The sequence below is a fragment of the Phyllobates terribilis genome, unplaced genomic scaffold, assembly GCF_046119375.1.
Source record: "Phyllobates terribilis strain yellow unplaced genomic scaffold, ASM4611937v1 Scaffold_1__5_contigs__length_1240528914, whole genome shotgun sequence".
NCBI classification, from domain to species: Eukaryota; Metazoa; Chordata; class Amphibia; order Anura; family Dendrobatidae; genus Phyllobates; species Phyllobates terribilis.
Genome location: NW_027362761.1, coordinates 538054530 through 538071434, shown reverse-complemented (window position 1 = coordinate 538071434; position 16905 = coordinate 538054530). Strand labels below are relative to the sequence as shown.

General features: G+C 47.2%; 1 protein-coding gene across 10 annotated transcripts in view; it reads left to right on the top strand.

Annotated features, from left to right (window-relative positions):
- Positions 1-16905, top strand: part of UNC13B (unc-13 homolog B) — a 330375-nt gene that overhangs the window by 261297 nt on the left and 52173 nt on the right. For all 10 annotated transcript variants that reach the window (XM_073680363.1, XM_073680367.1, XM_073680366.1 and 7 more), the window contains 4 exons: positions 2534-2623; positions 4326-4460; positions 7802-7935; positions 8931-9016. In XM_073680363.1, coding sequence (XP_073536464.1) covers positions 2534-2623; positions 4326-4460; positions 7802-7935; positions 8931-9016 — 445 coding nt within the window. The remainder of the gene's footprint in view (positions 1-2533; positions 2624-4325; positions 4461-7801; positions 7936-8930; positions 9017-16905) is intronic.

The following is a 16905-nucleotide window of genomic DNA, read 5'->3' as shown; positions in this document are numbered from 1 at the left end:
TAATACATACCAACATTCATGATGCACAGATACGGTGGAGAAATATAGGTATACAACACAGGGCAAAGGCTGCCCTTCACATATGCAGACATGCAGATGGTACACAGATATGCAGACAAGCACATACACAGATACGTACATATTTGAACACATTCTTAAAAACACATAAAACAGACATAAATATATATACACAGTCATACACACTGACATACACTCAATACACATTAGAAATATATTTAATATGGGGTCTGGGGAATCTGGTGGCAAGCCTCACTTACCTGCCCATTGTCCTGTGTCCAGTCCAGCTGTGCAGGGCCGCCGGAATGTCTGATGGCCATCACAGGCTCTGGACCATCAGAGGGGCCCACTCGCCGTCGGGGCCCAGACCGCTCCCCCAGCATTTCCACAGGGATGACCTCCGGCGGTGTTTGATTGCCGGCTCTTAATCGGGGCCCCCCTCCTGCACCCTCAGCTCCACCGGCGCTGCTTAATTGCCGGCACTTCATCAGGGCCCCCCCTCGAGGCCTCCCTTCTTCAAGGCCCCCCACGGGACCTCCCTTGAACAGGGCCCCCCCCTGGGCCTCCCTTCATCAAGGACCCCCCCCCTGGGCCTCCCTTCATCAAGGACCCCCACGGGGTCTCCCTTCATCAAGGACCCCCCACGGGGTCTCTCTTCAACAGGGACCCCCTCGGGGCCTCCCTTCAACAGGGCCCCCCCCTCCATCGGGGCCTCCCTTCAACAGGGCCCCCCCTCCATCGGGGCCTCCCTTCAACAGGGACCCCCCCTCCATCGGGGCCTCCCTTCAACAGGGCCCCCCCTCCATCGGGGCCTCCCTTCAACAGGGCCCCCCTCCATCGGGGCCTCCCTTAAACAGGGCCCCCCCTCCTGCACCCCCCGCTCCGCTGTTTGATTGCCGCCGACACTGTTTTCAGACATGGCCGCGCTGTGCGGCTGTGTCTGGTAGTAATAACGCGGCAGGGGCGACACAAGCACAATTAAAGACGCAGTGTCTCCCCTGCGTGTCATTACTACCAGATACAGCTGCACAGCGCATGGCCATGTCTGAACACAGTGGCGGTGGATATCAAACAGCGGAGCGGGGGTTGCAGAAGGAGGGGTGACTGCTATCGGGGGCCCCCCCCGGCTCACGGGCCCCATAGCAGTCGCGTGGCCTGCCGCCATTGACAGTACGCCACTGCCTTTCGCCGAGTACGCTTGGGCCGAGCACCGAGTATTTATAGCTGCTCGGTGATGTGGTTGAATCGCTCCCGTGTGCATGATTGGCAACTGTTTGACAGTTTTATTACATGGAAGGAATGTCTATTTCTTACACATTCCTCACATGTATTAAAGCTGTCAAACAGTCGCAAATCATGCACATGAGAGCGATTCAAGCATATTACCGAGCAGCTATAAATACTCGGAGCTCGGCCCAAGCATGCTCGGACAGAACATACTCGCTCAAAACTAGTTAAAGGGAATCTGTCATAGCGTTTTTTGACATCAACCTGCAGATATGGGGTTAATATGCAGATTAATCGCATTCTAAATCTGTGTGGCCTTTGGCTTTGTCATAGAGGCGCGGCGGCATGGCTTCAAGTCACCACTCAGTATATAATGAGCGGCGGCTGTAATCACACATTGACACTGACTAACAGCCAGCTCTGCACTGATGCTCTGCTAAGCTGGCTGTCCGTCAGCGCCGGGGCGTTGTTACAGCTGTTGCTCACTATGTACTGAGCGGTGACTGAAGCTGTGCCTTTTGTCTAAAAGCCGGAGTCTGTCAGGAGGATAAAGTTCATTTCCTCACGGTAGCTGGTCTTTAAACGGGTATTCCCATCTCCAAAATCCTATCCCAATATGTAATGGGTGTAATAATAGCAAATACCTCCAATTAGAATTTTAGTTCTTCTGATTAGCTGTCGCTTACCCCATGTGCTGGGCATTGTAGTAACTTAGGTATCCACTAGCAACTAAGTTTCACTACATGAGTGGTCGTAACCATGGATACCTAAGCTACTGTAATGCCCTGCACATGGGGTAAGCAACAAAGCTAATCAGAAGAACTATATTATATTTCTTATTTGAGGTATTTGCTAATATTACACCTGCTATATTTTGTTATAGATTCTTGCAGATGGGAATGCCGCCTTAAGTGCGGCGGCCGCACAGATTTAATTGTAGATTAACTCCATATCTGCAAGTTAATGGCATTTGAGGACTTGACAGGTTTCCTTTAACTGTCTTTTCACCTTGTGCCTGCAACGTTTAGTTTCGCTTCCCCCATGTCCTAAATGTCCAGGGCACAACAATGCTATGAATGAAATGATCTGATTACTGATAGAGCTTTGAAGCCACATGCTAATTTTCCTGGAAGTGCATTGGGGGTGTGGTGATGTACAGTGCATAGACACGCCCCCAGTGCACTTCTAATCTAGTTTGCATTACATTGATATTTCTGGTATTTTCCAGAGATGAGCCTGGTGCTGTGATGTAGATCTTGTAAAACCCATCTTTTCTCTTATCTTATAGAATAATTTCCCGGCCAGCAGCCCGGACAGATTGCAGGATTTGAAGTCTACGGTGGATTTACTCACCAGCATCACATTCTTCCGCATGAAGGTGAGTGATCGGTGGATGAAATCCGCAACACGTCAATTTCTATTGCTGGTACGCTGATTTTTATGTGCAGATTTTCCCATAGATGTGTAAAATACACAGATATAACACACACATGCATATTTAGGCTTCTGCAGAAACACACTAAGAACGCGTATAATCTGCACATAACTATCAATAAACTTTTGTTGAAGCCAAATACAATTACGTTTCAAAAACAAAGCGACTTTATTTAAAACATGACAAACCGAAAAGAGACAAAAGCCGCAGCGTCAAAAACAAGATAAAAGCGCAAGTCACCTATTTTACCAAAAAGATGCAAAAATCTGCAACATAAAAAGTCACCTATCAAAAACTTAGCCTAAGCCGTAAAGGTGAATCAGCAGTAGTTTGAATTCCGCTGTGAAGATAAAATATTGCATGTTGTATCTTAAAATTAGTAAACCTAACTATGTGCTGTTTTACCAAAGATGTCCGCTATAAGATGTCCGTTTCCCCTTACCCTCCTTCGGGGCGCTTCTCCCTACCCTCTTGCAGGGTGCTCTTCTTACTTTATTAACTGGTGCTCTCCTTATGGTGCCCCTAGGGGGAAAGTGGCGCCTGTCCCTACCCTCTTGCCGGGGGGGTTGTCGGCTGGCCCTACCCTCGTGCCGGGTGGCGGGGGGTGGCACCTGTCCCTGCCCTCCTGCAGGGGGAAGTCGCGCCTGTCCCTGTCGATGGGGGGGGGGGGGGAGGTTGGCGCCTGTCCCTGCCGGTGGTGAGGTTGGTGCCTGTCCCTGCTGGTGGTGGTGGTGTTGGTGCCTGTCCCTGCTGGTGGGGGGGGGGGGGTTGGCACCTGTCCCTGCTGGTGGGGGGTTGGCGCCTGTCCCTGCCGGTGGTGGTGTAGGTGCCTGTCCCTGCTGGTGGGGGGGGGGGGTTGGCGCCTGTCCCTGCCGGTGGGGAGGTTGGCGCCTGTCACTGCCGGTGGGGGGGTGGCGCCTGCCCTTGCCGGTGGGAGGGGGGTGGCAGCTGTCGCTACACTCCTGTCCGGTTGAAAAGGGGGGTGGCGCATGTCCCTACCGTCCTGCTGTGGGGGGGTGGCGCCTGCCCATACCCTCCTCTCGGTGGGGGGGTTGCCTCTGTCACTACCCTCCTGCCGGCATGGGGGATGGCACCAGTCCCTACCCTCCTGGCCGGGGAGGGTGGCTCCTGTCCCTACCCTCCTGGCTGGGAAGGGTGGCCTCTTCCTAAAATCCTGCCAGGTGCTTTTCCACAGCTGATAAGTGGGACAGCCTGGTTGAGAGTGATCAGATCTGTCAGTTCAGGACACTCAGCAGGATGTGACAAGCAGAACAGCGAGGGAGCGGGAATCAGCTTGCATCTGTCTGACAACACTGGATATGTCACCCAGCATTTAGCTGCGGGCTGCATGCAGGACTGGCACTGTGCTCCCCGCTCCCCCTATATTTGCTGGAATAACAGGCTCTGGAGTAATGAAGATAACAGATTGCAGACTCTTAACAAGCGGGTATTAGAAGGCTGAAGACTGGAAGTTTCCCGACTGCAGGAGGGGCTCGATGGCAGGGCGCTGGCACGACCTGTAATCCTGCTCTGGTGATCTCTTGGTTCTGCTACAAGATCAGATATCACCAATAGCCGGTCCCCTAATTAATAATGGTTTGACCTCTGTCATTAGGCTGGTAATAACCTTACACTGTTATGACAGGTACAAGAGCTGCAGAGCCCCCCACGTGCCAGCCAGGTGGTCCGAGACTGTGTGAAGGCGTGCCTGAACTCCACCTACGAGTACATCTTCAACAACTGCCACGAGCTGTACAGCCGCGAGTACCAGGCCGACCCCGTGAGTAATCACACTGAGATTGCCATGAAAGCTCATCTCCGAGAGCAAAAGGGCAGAAGAATAGGTGTGAGCCAAAATCCCAATCTGATCGGGGATGGTCGAATGCCCCTCCAGCACCATGGCTACTAGTCTAGTGGATTTGAATTAAGAGGACCTGTCTCCTGACATGTTTGAATTAAGTTATTTGTACACTCCATACCCATACCCCATACCGTTCCTCTGTTGTTCCTCCTGGAAATATATTTAAAATATGACAACTGGGTGTGATCATTCTTCTAGTCAAAGTGGGTGTGTCACTACACAGCCTGGCACTGGATCAGTTGGTGTCTCACTGTGTAAGTAAACGCCCCAGGGGGATAATAACACCCACTTGTCAATTTATTATTAAATCTCCATTAGAAATAACAGAGAAACAGCAAAATGCAGAGACCTAAAAAAGATAAATCTAAGCAGACTTTCTAAACTGTGAGTATAAGCCGGTGTGTAACTGACTTCTGCAGACTTTGTAGTTGGAGGTATCTTGGTAGTGCCCTGCCAGGACCTTTCTCCTCAATCACACATAGCCAGTAGTAAATGGGGGGAAGCAAACCTGGTAATTTATTTGTACAGGCTTTTAGGCTTAGGTGGAGACTGGTTACAATATAAGCGTTCCTTTTTAAAGGGAATATGTCAGCAGAAAGTGTCATATTATTTAAGTCAGTTTTTTATTATTTATTTTTTAAATTTGATATTTATTTTCCAAATAATTCTGTATACACTGTGTTCCAAATTATTATGCAAAAAGTGTTTAGGAGTGATAAGGGAAGAATTTGTTTGTTTGTCAGTTAAACTCATTGATGGTGATGTGTGTCAGGGCTCTTTATATCACTGTAAGCAATTGCAGACACCTGTGCTAATTAGTTTGGCAGGTGTGTCCAATGAAAGGCAAGACTACTTAAGAAGGCTGTCCCACATTATTAAGCAGCCTACATTTTATGCCAAAATGGGAAAGAAAAAGGATGTGTCGGCTGCTGAGAAGCAACAAATTGTGGAGTGTTTAGGTCAAGGCATGACTACAATCAACATTGCCAAGACACTTCATCCTAATCATCGCACAATCAAGAAGTATGTAGCTGATTCACAGTACACACGTGTGCGTGCTGATAAGGGAAAATTGAGGACTCTTTCCTACAGACAATTACGTCAGGTTAAAAGAGCAGCGGCAAAAAAGCCTTGTCATAGCAGCAGACAAGTTTTTGAAGCTGCTGGTGCCTCCAACGTCCCCCGAACAACAAGATGCAGGGTCCTTCAGAGGTTTGCAGCTGTGCGTAAGCCATCCTGTCGACCTCCTCTATCCACTGCACACAAGCAGAAACGGCTCCAGTGGGCCAAACATTACATGAAGACTGACTTCAAAACTGTTTTGTTCACCGATGAGTGCCGTGCAACGCTCGATGGTCCAGATGGATGGAGTGGAGGATGGCTGGTTGATGGACACCCCATGCAAACACGGCTACAGCGCCAACAAGGAGGAGGTGGAGTAATGTTTTGGGCTGGAATCATGGGGAGAGAGATTGTCGGCCCTTTTAGGATCCCTGAAGGGGTAAAGATGAACTCCATAATGTATGTTGAGTTTCTCAAACAGCACTTCCTTCCATGGTTCAAGAAGAAGAACCGTGCATTCCGCAGCAAAATCATTTTCATGCATGATAATGCCCCGTCTCATGCTGCACATAACACATCTGCATCTCTGGCTGCTATGGGCATAAAAGGGGACAAACTTATGGTGTGGCCCCCATGCTCCCCTGACCTCAACCCCATTGAGAACCTCTGGAGCATCATCAAAAGGAGTGTCTATGATGGCGGGAGGCAGTTCACATCTAAGCAACAGCTCTGGGAGGGTATTCTGTCCTCATGCAAAACAATTGAAGCAGAAACCATCCAAAACCTGACAAATTCAATGGACGAGAGAGTTCAGAAGCTCCTTTCGAACAAGAGGTCCTATGTGCAAATGTAACATCACCTAGAATAAAGTTATGAGTTGAAAACTGTTTGATTTCAGTTTGTAATAACCTGCTAATGCTTATAATTTCAATAATGACCGTTTTTTGTTTCTTTATTAAAATGAAAAGGTTGAAAACTCTGCTGTGCATAATAATTTGGAACATGCATTTTGAGTGCAGTTTGAGTGTTTTATTTTTAAAAAAATATACTGTTATCATAGGCAGTTTGTACAAAAACCTTTCAATTGTACTCTAATAGTTATTTGACTGGAAATTACAATGACTGCAATTCATATAGGTAATTTGGGAAAATCTGAGAAAATATTATTTGCATAATAATTTGGAATACAGTGTATATATATAAAAAAATCTTGTAATTTTTCCCCTGGCTGCAAAGCCTAATATTAGTCTCTTGCTTCATTTTGGACGCGTGGATTTAAGCAGCAATAGACTGACTTGTACCGTACCTGTTTGTATAGCAGTCTAATCTGGACATGTTCTAATCTAGGCAAAGACCATAGTGCAGGAAGGGGGAGGAGGTGAGCTGTGATACCACACAATAGCTATGCATCATCAGATAGCTATAATATCACTATATACTGCAATATTATGATAATATATATATATATATATATATATATATATATATATATATATATATATATATATATATATATATATATAATACAGTACAGACCAGGCGCCGCCTGTAGGAAGTTTGGGCTGGCGACCGTCACCCCTGTTAATAGGGGATTATCAACACCCACATCTCCCCTGAAGAATTACGGAGATAAGGAAACGCGTTGGAAGTGGTGTCAAATGCAGAGGCTGATGATTGACATTGTTATGACGCCCTGATTGTACTGAACTATCCCTATTAGGAGCAGGAGCTATCGATGTGGCTGGTGAGATCATTCCAATATTATTGCATGAATTGTATTCTCATTATTAACCACGGATGATATGCTGAGCGTGTATAAAGGACGTTTCGGACAGGGATGGTTCTGATTAATTCTTATGCCATTTAAGTTCTGTTTGATTTGACAGTAACGTCTGTGGTTTTGGTCTATGTGACCTTATTTTATTATTACCCTATGTCTATGTAGGTCTTTTATCTGCACAATTAATTAAAGGTTACGTTTTAACCCCTATACCACTATACTTGCTGGGAGATGTTTGGTATCGCCAAAGAGTAGATTGCTGAAAAAATAAAAGTAATGGCCCATGTAAGAAGGGAAGGGAGAAAAGTGCCAGAATGATCAATATCCCGGGGTAACTTTATTATAACTCTTCCTCTGTGATCTGTCCATTAATCTTTTCTTCTTGTCCAGTTCTCTAAACCTTTTGTGCCCCCCCCAGAACAAGAAGCAGGATCTACCTCCGGAGGAACAAGGACCTTGTATTAAGAATCTGGACTTCTGGCCCAAGCTGATCACCTTGATCGTGTCAATCATCGAGGAGGATAAGAACGCCTACACCCCAGTACTCAACCAGTAAGCACCCCCTAGTGGTCCCGCGCTGTGCGTCTGCTTATTGTGCTCTCTCTAACCCTTCTGTGCTTTGTAGAGATGTCATCTCCTGTCAGTCTGTCTCCCTGTCTGCTCTGTCTCTTGTTGTATAAGTGACGTCGGCCGAGGTTAGAAGCTTCCTGACACGGGGTGAGTGAGGGAGAGCGCTGCCTGTATACATATATATGCCTGCCACCTGACTGCCATGGGGTTTTTTGCATGCTAGTCGCACATACAGGAAGTCGGTGCGGTGTATAAGGTGCAAATATGGTGAACTTCAGGGGTGTCAGCCCTTCTAGAGATCCTGAAATACTCTGTGCTGCTTCTGCTGGTCTTCTTTAACTGCCTGGTGACACGCAGACTGTGGTCACTACCCTGCTTCTTTCATCAGACACTTCCTCTCCTGAAATACTCTGCCCTGCAGTGCGCTCAGTCTTTCCATTATGTGACTTCTCCATCTGTGACCTACCACAAAATAAGCTCATTCCCTTCCTGAAATACTCTGTGCTGCTGTCAGCGAAGGACACATGTAGGGTCGCCTCCTCTCCTCTTATAGATCCTGGAAGTGGAACCTGCACCGATCAGACATTTATGGCACTTCATACCCCCCCTTTAAGTTTTTTTTGTTTTGTTTTTTTTGACATTGTGGTCCATTGACCAGATAAGTTGGTGCCCCCTCATGTATGGTAATGGGCACAGCCCGGGCAGTGCATGCCGCATGCTACTGGTCTTACCAAATCTTCCTCCATTTATAGGGCTGGTGAGTATTTAGTAACTGGTTGGCAGGCCATTATCTAGTTGGTACATTGTGACCCCCAGCAATGTATCCTAGGATTTCTCAATGTCTCCCTCGACCGGCTGTAAGGTACCTGTCCACCCATGGAGGTCACTGGACCCCCAACTCCAGGAAATCGCCCTGAATGTTATTAATTCCTTCTGTACGCTAGAATTAAATCCAATCTCTGTTTTCTTTTATGAAGATTTCCCCAGGAGCTGAGCGTGGGCAAGGTCAGCGCGGAGGTCATGTGGAACCTCTTCTCCCAGGACATGAAGTACGCCATGGAAGGTAAGAGGGGATCCGGACATCGGCAGCATGGCCCTAGTATTCATGGACACCTGTGACGCTCACTCCATCCCGGCTCAGAACACCTATGTGGGTTCCTTGGTCATTTCTGCCTTCAGCTGTCATATTCTGCCTCTTATTGGCTTAATGTGAATCTTAGACCTGTCCTAGAGATTGGACTCGTACCCACGGAGAGTTGCCGAATTTTAATGGGGGCAGTATAACACTACAAATCAGGAAACTGGGTGTTCCTGGCTGATTGTGGACCCGCCGGGATCAGCTGATTATTTGGGTGGGCTTTAGACCCACATTGACACATCTGATTTTTGTGTACAAGTGCAGTCTGTGATTTTCTGGGATAGTACTCGTGCCTGTGATAGTCTACGGGGCCATCACACGTCTGCAGAAAATCGCAGCGACCTATCCCATATTGATCCAAGGGTCTGACCAAAATCCGCAATGCAAGTCTACGGATCCGGGAGAAAAATCAGACTGCACTATGACATCAGCGCGCGGTCTGATTTTCACCGACTGTCAGATTGGAGAAGGTGGAGATATTTATTTATTTTTTTTATTATTTCTCGACGTACGAGAAAAACGGGTGACACTGCTCAGAATAATCAGTCTGTTTTTCTCGTATGTGGATTTTTATGGCACGGTGAACACGATCAAGTCAAACCCCAAAAATCAATGGTGGAATTGCGTTTTATTTCACCTTAATTAAAATGTATTGTCAGTACATTTTATGGTAAAATGAATGGTGTCATTCAGAACTACGTCGATGGCTCTTGGAAGAAGGATAGAAAAACACAAAAGCGCAAAAAAAGGAAAAATGGCCTCATCATAAATAGATTAGTAAAACCAGTATATGGCAAACTGGCGACGGACGCCACTCCAGTAGTGACTTTTACCCCCTGATGTGAAGGCGAGAGGCGCTGGATAACTTCTTTTAAGCTGGTTGTATTTTTCTGCTGAGACACCATCTGAAAGAATCTGTGGCGCATTAGCAAGAATTATAGATGCAGCCTCCTTCATCTTTACCTTTAGTGTTACCAATATAGGAGTTATGGCGCTATTAAGCAGATGCTATCTGGAAGTGTTGTCATAGGGACAACATTTTTTTTTTAACCCATAGCATGAATCAGTTTGTTTTGCATCCATCAGATCACTGATGTCCATGTGGATCATCTTCGTTGAATTAGGGTAGCGTTCTTGTGCCCCTCGCCCTCCGGTGCCAGTCGGCAGTGCTGCGATGATTCTCATTTCCATGTTTCCCAATCTTTAGCCTTATGGCTGGCATACAGTGATCTCCGGCATTGCTGCTGGCCTGGGGGTGGAGGAATGGGAGCTACGTTGGTCCATAGGGCACAGTGTGGGCACTAGCTCAGATTTCAGGAGTCGGTCATCCTGTAAGACGGCGACGTATTGGGCGATGTGAGAATTTTATTTCCAGTCTGCAGATTTGCAGAATTATTGTCCGGATGAACGAGATGAGCGTCCTCTATTCTGCATGGGGTGAACCATAAAAAGAACCTGTTGCTTTTCTGCTTCTTCTTTTTTTTTTTTTTTTTTTTTTTTTTTTTTTAGTACAGACCCCGTTGACCCCTGAAGTCCCGCCGTGGTGCGGGGGCCGCTCGTCTGCCGCTCACAGATTGTCTTCTCCTTTTCCTTTGTATTCCGTTCTCCACAACTTACACATGAGTCAGCCGGGGGGTCACACCGCGGGGCCGAGGATTGTAAAGTAATTGTCTGATTAAATGTAATGGCTGCACGACTCACACGTCCTAATCTCACTGCTACCCAAGACACACAGTGATAGGGGAGCATAGGTTATGTAATAGTCGTAACCTGCAGTCCTATGTAACCGCCCAAGACACACAGTAATAGCCGAGCATAGATGATGTAGTAGATGTTACCTGTACTCCTATGTAACACAGATAATATAACACAATGATGGCTCTCTAACTACTGATAATGTAGTCCTACTGCAGTCCTATGTAACATTGCAGAGAACAGTCATACCTCTCCGAGTACAGATGATGTAGTAGTTGTCACCTGTAGTCCTATGTAACAGCACAAATAACACAGTGGTAAAGCTCTAACTACAGATAATAATAGTTTTTATTTTTATAGATATTTTACAGATAATGTAGTAGGATTGTGGGTGACATCTACTACATTATCTGTAGCTAGAGAGTGATTACTGTGTTTGTGGTGTTACATAGGACTGCAGGTGACATCTATGTAACACCACAAATAACAGTGATCACTCTCTAGCTACAGATAATGTACAGTCATGGCCAAAAGTATTGAGAATGAGACAAATAGTAATTTTTCCAAAGTTTACTGCTTCATTTTTTGTAATGGCAATTTGCATATACTCCTGAATGTCAAAGAGTGATCAGCTTAACAGCAATTACTGTACTTGCAAAGTCAATATTTGCCCAGAAAATGAACTTTAACCCCCAAAACACATTTCAACATCATTGCAGTCCTGCCTTTAAAGGAGCAGCTAACACCGTTTTAGTGATTGATCCATTAACACAGGTGTGGGTGTTGATGAGGACAGGGCTGGCGATCAATCAGTCATGATTAAGTAAGAATGACATCACTGGACACTTTAAAAGGAGGCTGGTTCTTGGTATCATTGTTTCTCTTCAGTTAACCATGGTTATCTCTAAAGAAACACGTGCAGCCATCATTGCACTGCACAAAAATGGCCCAACAGGGAAGAGTATCGCAGCTACAAAGATTGCACCTCAGTCAACAATCTATCGCATCATCAAGAACTTCAAGGAGAGAGCTTCCATTGTTGTCAAAAATGCTCCAGGGCGCCCAAGAAAGACCAGCAAGCGCCAGGACCGTATCTTGAAACTGTTTCAGCTGCGGGATCGGACTACCAGCAGTGCCGAGCTTGCTCAGGAATGGCAGCAGGCTGGTGTGAGTGCTTCTGCACGCACTGTGAGGCGGAGACTCTTGGAGCAAGGGCTGGTTTCAAGGAGGGCAGCAAAGAAGCCACTTCTCTCCAGAAAAAACATCAGGGACCGACTGATATTCTGCAAAAGGTACAGGGAGTGGACTGCTGAGGACTGGGGCAAAGTCATTTTCTCTGATGAATCCCCTTTTCGATTGTTTGGGACATCTGGAAAACAGCTTATTCGGAGAAGAAGAGGTGAGCGCTACCACCAGTCTTGCCTCATGCCAACTGTAAAGCATCCTGAAACCATTCATGTGTTGGGTTGCTTCTCAGCCAAGGGAATCGGCTCACTCACAGTCTTGCCTAAAAACACAGCCATGAATAAAGAATGGTACCAGAATGTCCTCCAAGAGCAACTTCTCCCAACCGTCCAAGAGCAGTTTGGCGCCCAACAATGCCTTTTCCAGCATGATGGAGCACCTTGCCATAAAGCAAAGGTGATAACCAAATGGCTCATGGAACAAAACATAGAGATTTTGGGTCCATGGCCTGGAAACTCCCCAGATCTTAATCCCATTGAGAACTTGTGGTCAATCATCATGAGACGGGTGGACAAACAAAAACCAACAAATTCTGGCAAAATGCAAGCATTGATTATGCAAGAATGGACTGCTATCAGTCAGGATTTGGTCCAAAAGTTGATTGAGAGCATGCCAGGGAGAATTACAGAGGTCTTGAAGAAGAAGGGGCAACACTGCAAATATTGACTTGCTGCATTAACTCATTCTAACTGTCAATATAACCTATTGGTACTCATGATATGATTGCAATTATATTTCTGTATGTGATATAAACATCAGACAAACACTAATAAAAACCAGAAGCCAGCAGATCATGTGAAAATATAATTTTGGTGTCATTCTCAAAACTTTTGGCCATGACTGTAGTTGTTATTTGTGGTGTTACATAGGATTGCAGGTGGCATCTATTACATTATCTCTAGCTAGAGAGTGATGACTGTGTTAATAACAGTGATCACTCTCTAGCTACAGGTAACGCAGTAGATGCCACCTGCAGTCTTATGTAACACCACAAATAACACCGTGATAAGTCTCCAACTGCAGATAATGTAGTAGCGGTCACCTGCAGTCCTATGTAACAGCACAGATTATACACAGTAACTACAGATAATGTAGTAGTTGTCACTTGCAGTCCATCCTGAGAATGCAGTAGGTGCCTGCAGCCCTGTGTAAGTGTACAGAGATGCTAATACATAGTGTTGTGTGTTGTAGCATGCCCCTAGGCCTCAGAGTTGCTGCGGGATGAGCCTCCTACTATTTCTGGTGGTTTTTCAGTGATTTATTGATCTGCAGTTTGGTGCAATGTATCGGCCAAAGATCAGCTCCCCAAAGCGAATCAACCCTCCGCCCGTCCGTGTGTATAATGTTTGTAGATAACTATAAAGCAGTGATCTATAGAGGTGTAATCACTGCATATCGGAGCCAGCTCAATATTTTCTACATCGTTGTTTGCAATCAGTGAATGTTAACTTTTCTTTACATCCAGAGGCTGAAAATCTTTTAAAATCCATAATGGATTGACGCGTAGACAAAACGCGTCACATCAGAGCAAGTGAAATGTACCAGCCATGACTGCAGACGGTTTAGCTCTTAAAAGGATTTTCTAGACTGGATACAACTGTAACAAAACCTCAGCTGTAAGCAGAATTTCATTTCTCATTCATCCTCTCATTCACTGACGGCAAACAGAGATATTGACAATGTTGAGGAAACAGAATATGTTGGAACATTTGTTTTAGTGAGATGCATCATTGCAGGAGAGTCCTGATGGGTGACGGCCCCTCTGTGTCACCCACGTATAACGCTGCTTCTGTATTATGTCGCTGCCGTGGAATAGGGACCCGGACTCCAGAGCCATTTAGTTTCCCCTGCCTTACTGTATACTGAGGATCCCGAGCTGAAGGAATCTGCATCTCCCCTGCTGATGGGTACACTGCTAGGCTGGTACCTTCAGTGCCCCCCCTGCTTATAGTGCCGCGTTATGTCCCAGATACCCTTGTGGGACCCCCATGCACAGGGGGCTTGCTTTGGTTCTCAGCCTTAGGTTTTGATCATGTTGCAGTGTGTAATAATGTCATCTCTTCTTCCTCACCTTCAAGTCTTGGATAAAATAAGTTCTCTTCACTGGCTGAGTGGTAAGTAATAGTACGACCGGCTGCCCCTGCCCTGAGGGCAGTCCCATGCCAATAGCATTCCTGCCTGTACATAGCCACATGGCGATAGGGCAGCAATGATCTCTCATTCTGGGTGATATCAGCATGGTCAATGTCTTGTTGTTTTACATTCAGATTTATGTGGCGACCCCTTACCACTTATTTATATACAACCCCCACTCCTCGCCCCTTACCATACGCAACCCCCACTCCTCGCCCCTTATCACACGCAACCCCCACTCCTCGCCCCTTATCACACGCAACCCCCACTCCTCGCCCCTTATCACACGCAACCTCCACTCCTCGCCCCTTACCATATGCAGTCCCCACTCCTCGCCCCTTATCACACGCAACCCCCACTCCTCGCCCCTTACCATATGCAGCCCCCACTCCTCGCCCCTTATCACACGCAACCCCCACTCCTCGCCCCTTACCACACGCAACCTCCACTCCTCGCCCCTTACCACACGCAACCTCCACTCCTCGCCCCTTACCACACGCAACCTCCACTCCTCGCCCCTTACCACACGCAACCTCCACTCCTCACCCCTTACCATACACAACCCCCACTCCTCACCCCTTACCATACACAACCCCCACTCCTCACCCATTACCATACGCAATCCCCGCTCCTCGCGCCTTACCATACGCAACCCCCACTCCTCGTCCCTTACCACACGCAACCCCCACTCCTCGCGCCTTACCACACGCAACCCCCACTCCTCGCGCCTTACCACACGCAACCCCCACTCCTCGCCCCTTACCACACGAAACCCCCACTCCTCGCCCCTTACCACACGAAACCCCCACTCCTCGCCCCTCACCACACGCAGCTCCCACTCCTCGCCCCTCACCACACGCAGCCCCCACTCCTCGCCCCTCACCACACGCAGCCCCCACTCCTCGCCCCTTATCACACGCAACCCCCACTCCTCGCCCCTTATTACACGCAACCCCCACTACTCGCCCCTTATCACACGCAACCCCCACTCCTCGCCCCTCACCACACGCAACCCCCACTCCTCGCCCCTCACCACACGCAACCCCCACTCCTCGCCCCTCACCACACGCAACCCCCTCTCCTCGCCCCTCACCACACGCAACCCCCACTCCTCGCCCCTCACCATACGCAACCCCCACTCCTCACCCCTTACCATACTCACCCCTTACTCCTTCTTTATATACAACCCCGCTCCTCGTCCCTTACCATACGCAACTCCCAATCCCCCCCTTACCATATACAACCTACACTCCTCACCCCTTACCATACTCACCCCTTTCTCCATCTTTATATACTACCCCACTCCTCACCCCTTTTTTTATATACAACTCTCACCCCCTACCCTTTCTTCCCTGTTCGTTAACCATTATTGTCTTGAATGATCTACCCACAGCACAAAATTAGTCTCCCACATATACTATTCCTATACTGCATTTTTAAGTTGGCCCCCATTGCTCCAGACAGATATGGATGGAACTGTATGGGACAGAACACCCATTTAATATCTGGTGTATACCCAGGGGTTGGGTGGGCCGGTCTTCACCGTCACCAGACGCCGCCTTATCTTTTACAAATGTTCCACTACATAGATTATCTCATGCTCAAATCTGCCAGAAAGCGCATGTGGACTGAGCCGTGGATTCACCATGGATTTCTCTCCTGTATATCGAAGCAGTGAAAGCTGCACTGTAAACCTGCCACTTTTTTGCACACATTATAAAAGGTGCAGAACTGGTGAACCAGTCTCAAAATAGACAACTTCAGTCACAGGCATGAGATATGGTGACATATTTGACGTTTGCAAGAAACTGGCAGCGATACCTGCTGTGATGAGACTCCTAAGAGCGGACTGACCGGCTTCCATGTAATGTACGCATGCTCCATCTCCGCTGCATGTATTCTCTGTTGGACGCCCAGAACCTTTACTCAGCTGAGAGACGCTCCATGAGTCACACACTCCCCACCAGAAGGAGCTCATGGTGCAAAATTTTGAATGAAACTTAAGTGCTAAAAATTTTTTAGGAACAACATAAATTGCCTCCACGGGTGTCTCTAAGCGGTGGTTGAGCACACGCACTGCTGCTCTCTTCAGATGGGGGACAAATATGTCCAACTCTAACAGCGCTGGGGGTCTCTGCAGAGGGACTCCCATCGATCTTGAAGCTATCACTTGTCGTGTGGATGCACCTCTTAAACTTCTTTGCACTGGAAAAGATGCACTACATTTATTAAGAGTGGTATAAGAAACATCAGTCTTGGTAAATCCACCCCATATGTCTCACTGTCTGATGGACTTGAGGTAGGTATGGTTCTGGTGCTCTGTTGCTAGAGTTCTTGTCATATGTGTCACTGTCTGATGTACTTGAGGTAGGTATGGTACTGGTGTTCTGTTGCTAGGGTTCCTGTCATGTGTCTCACTGTCTAATGGACTTGAGGTAGGTATGGTTCTGGTGCTCTGTTGCTAGAGTTCTTGTCATATGTCTTACTGTCTGATGGACTTGAGGTAGGTATGGTACTGGTGCTTTGTTGCTAGGGATGTACTGCCTAACAACCATACTTGTATAGAAAGCTGTCAAGTAGTAAGTTCTTAGCAACCACACTGCCTCAAATTACTTATGATTTAAAGTCTAATAGGTGCAATTCGAGGGTGAAAAAGGATCTAGGAGGCCTTGCCTATAGATAAGTGCTGTAAGTGTATAGTTGGCTTCATTGCTGGCAATCTCCCCCTGCACCAATTCTCC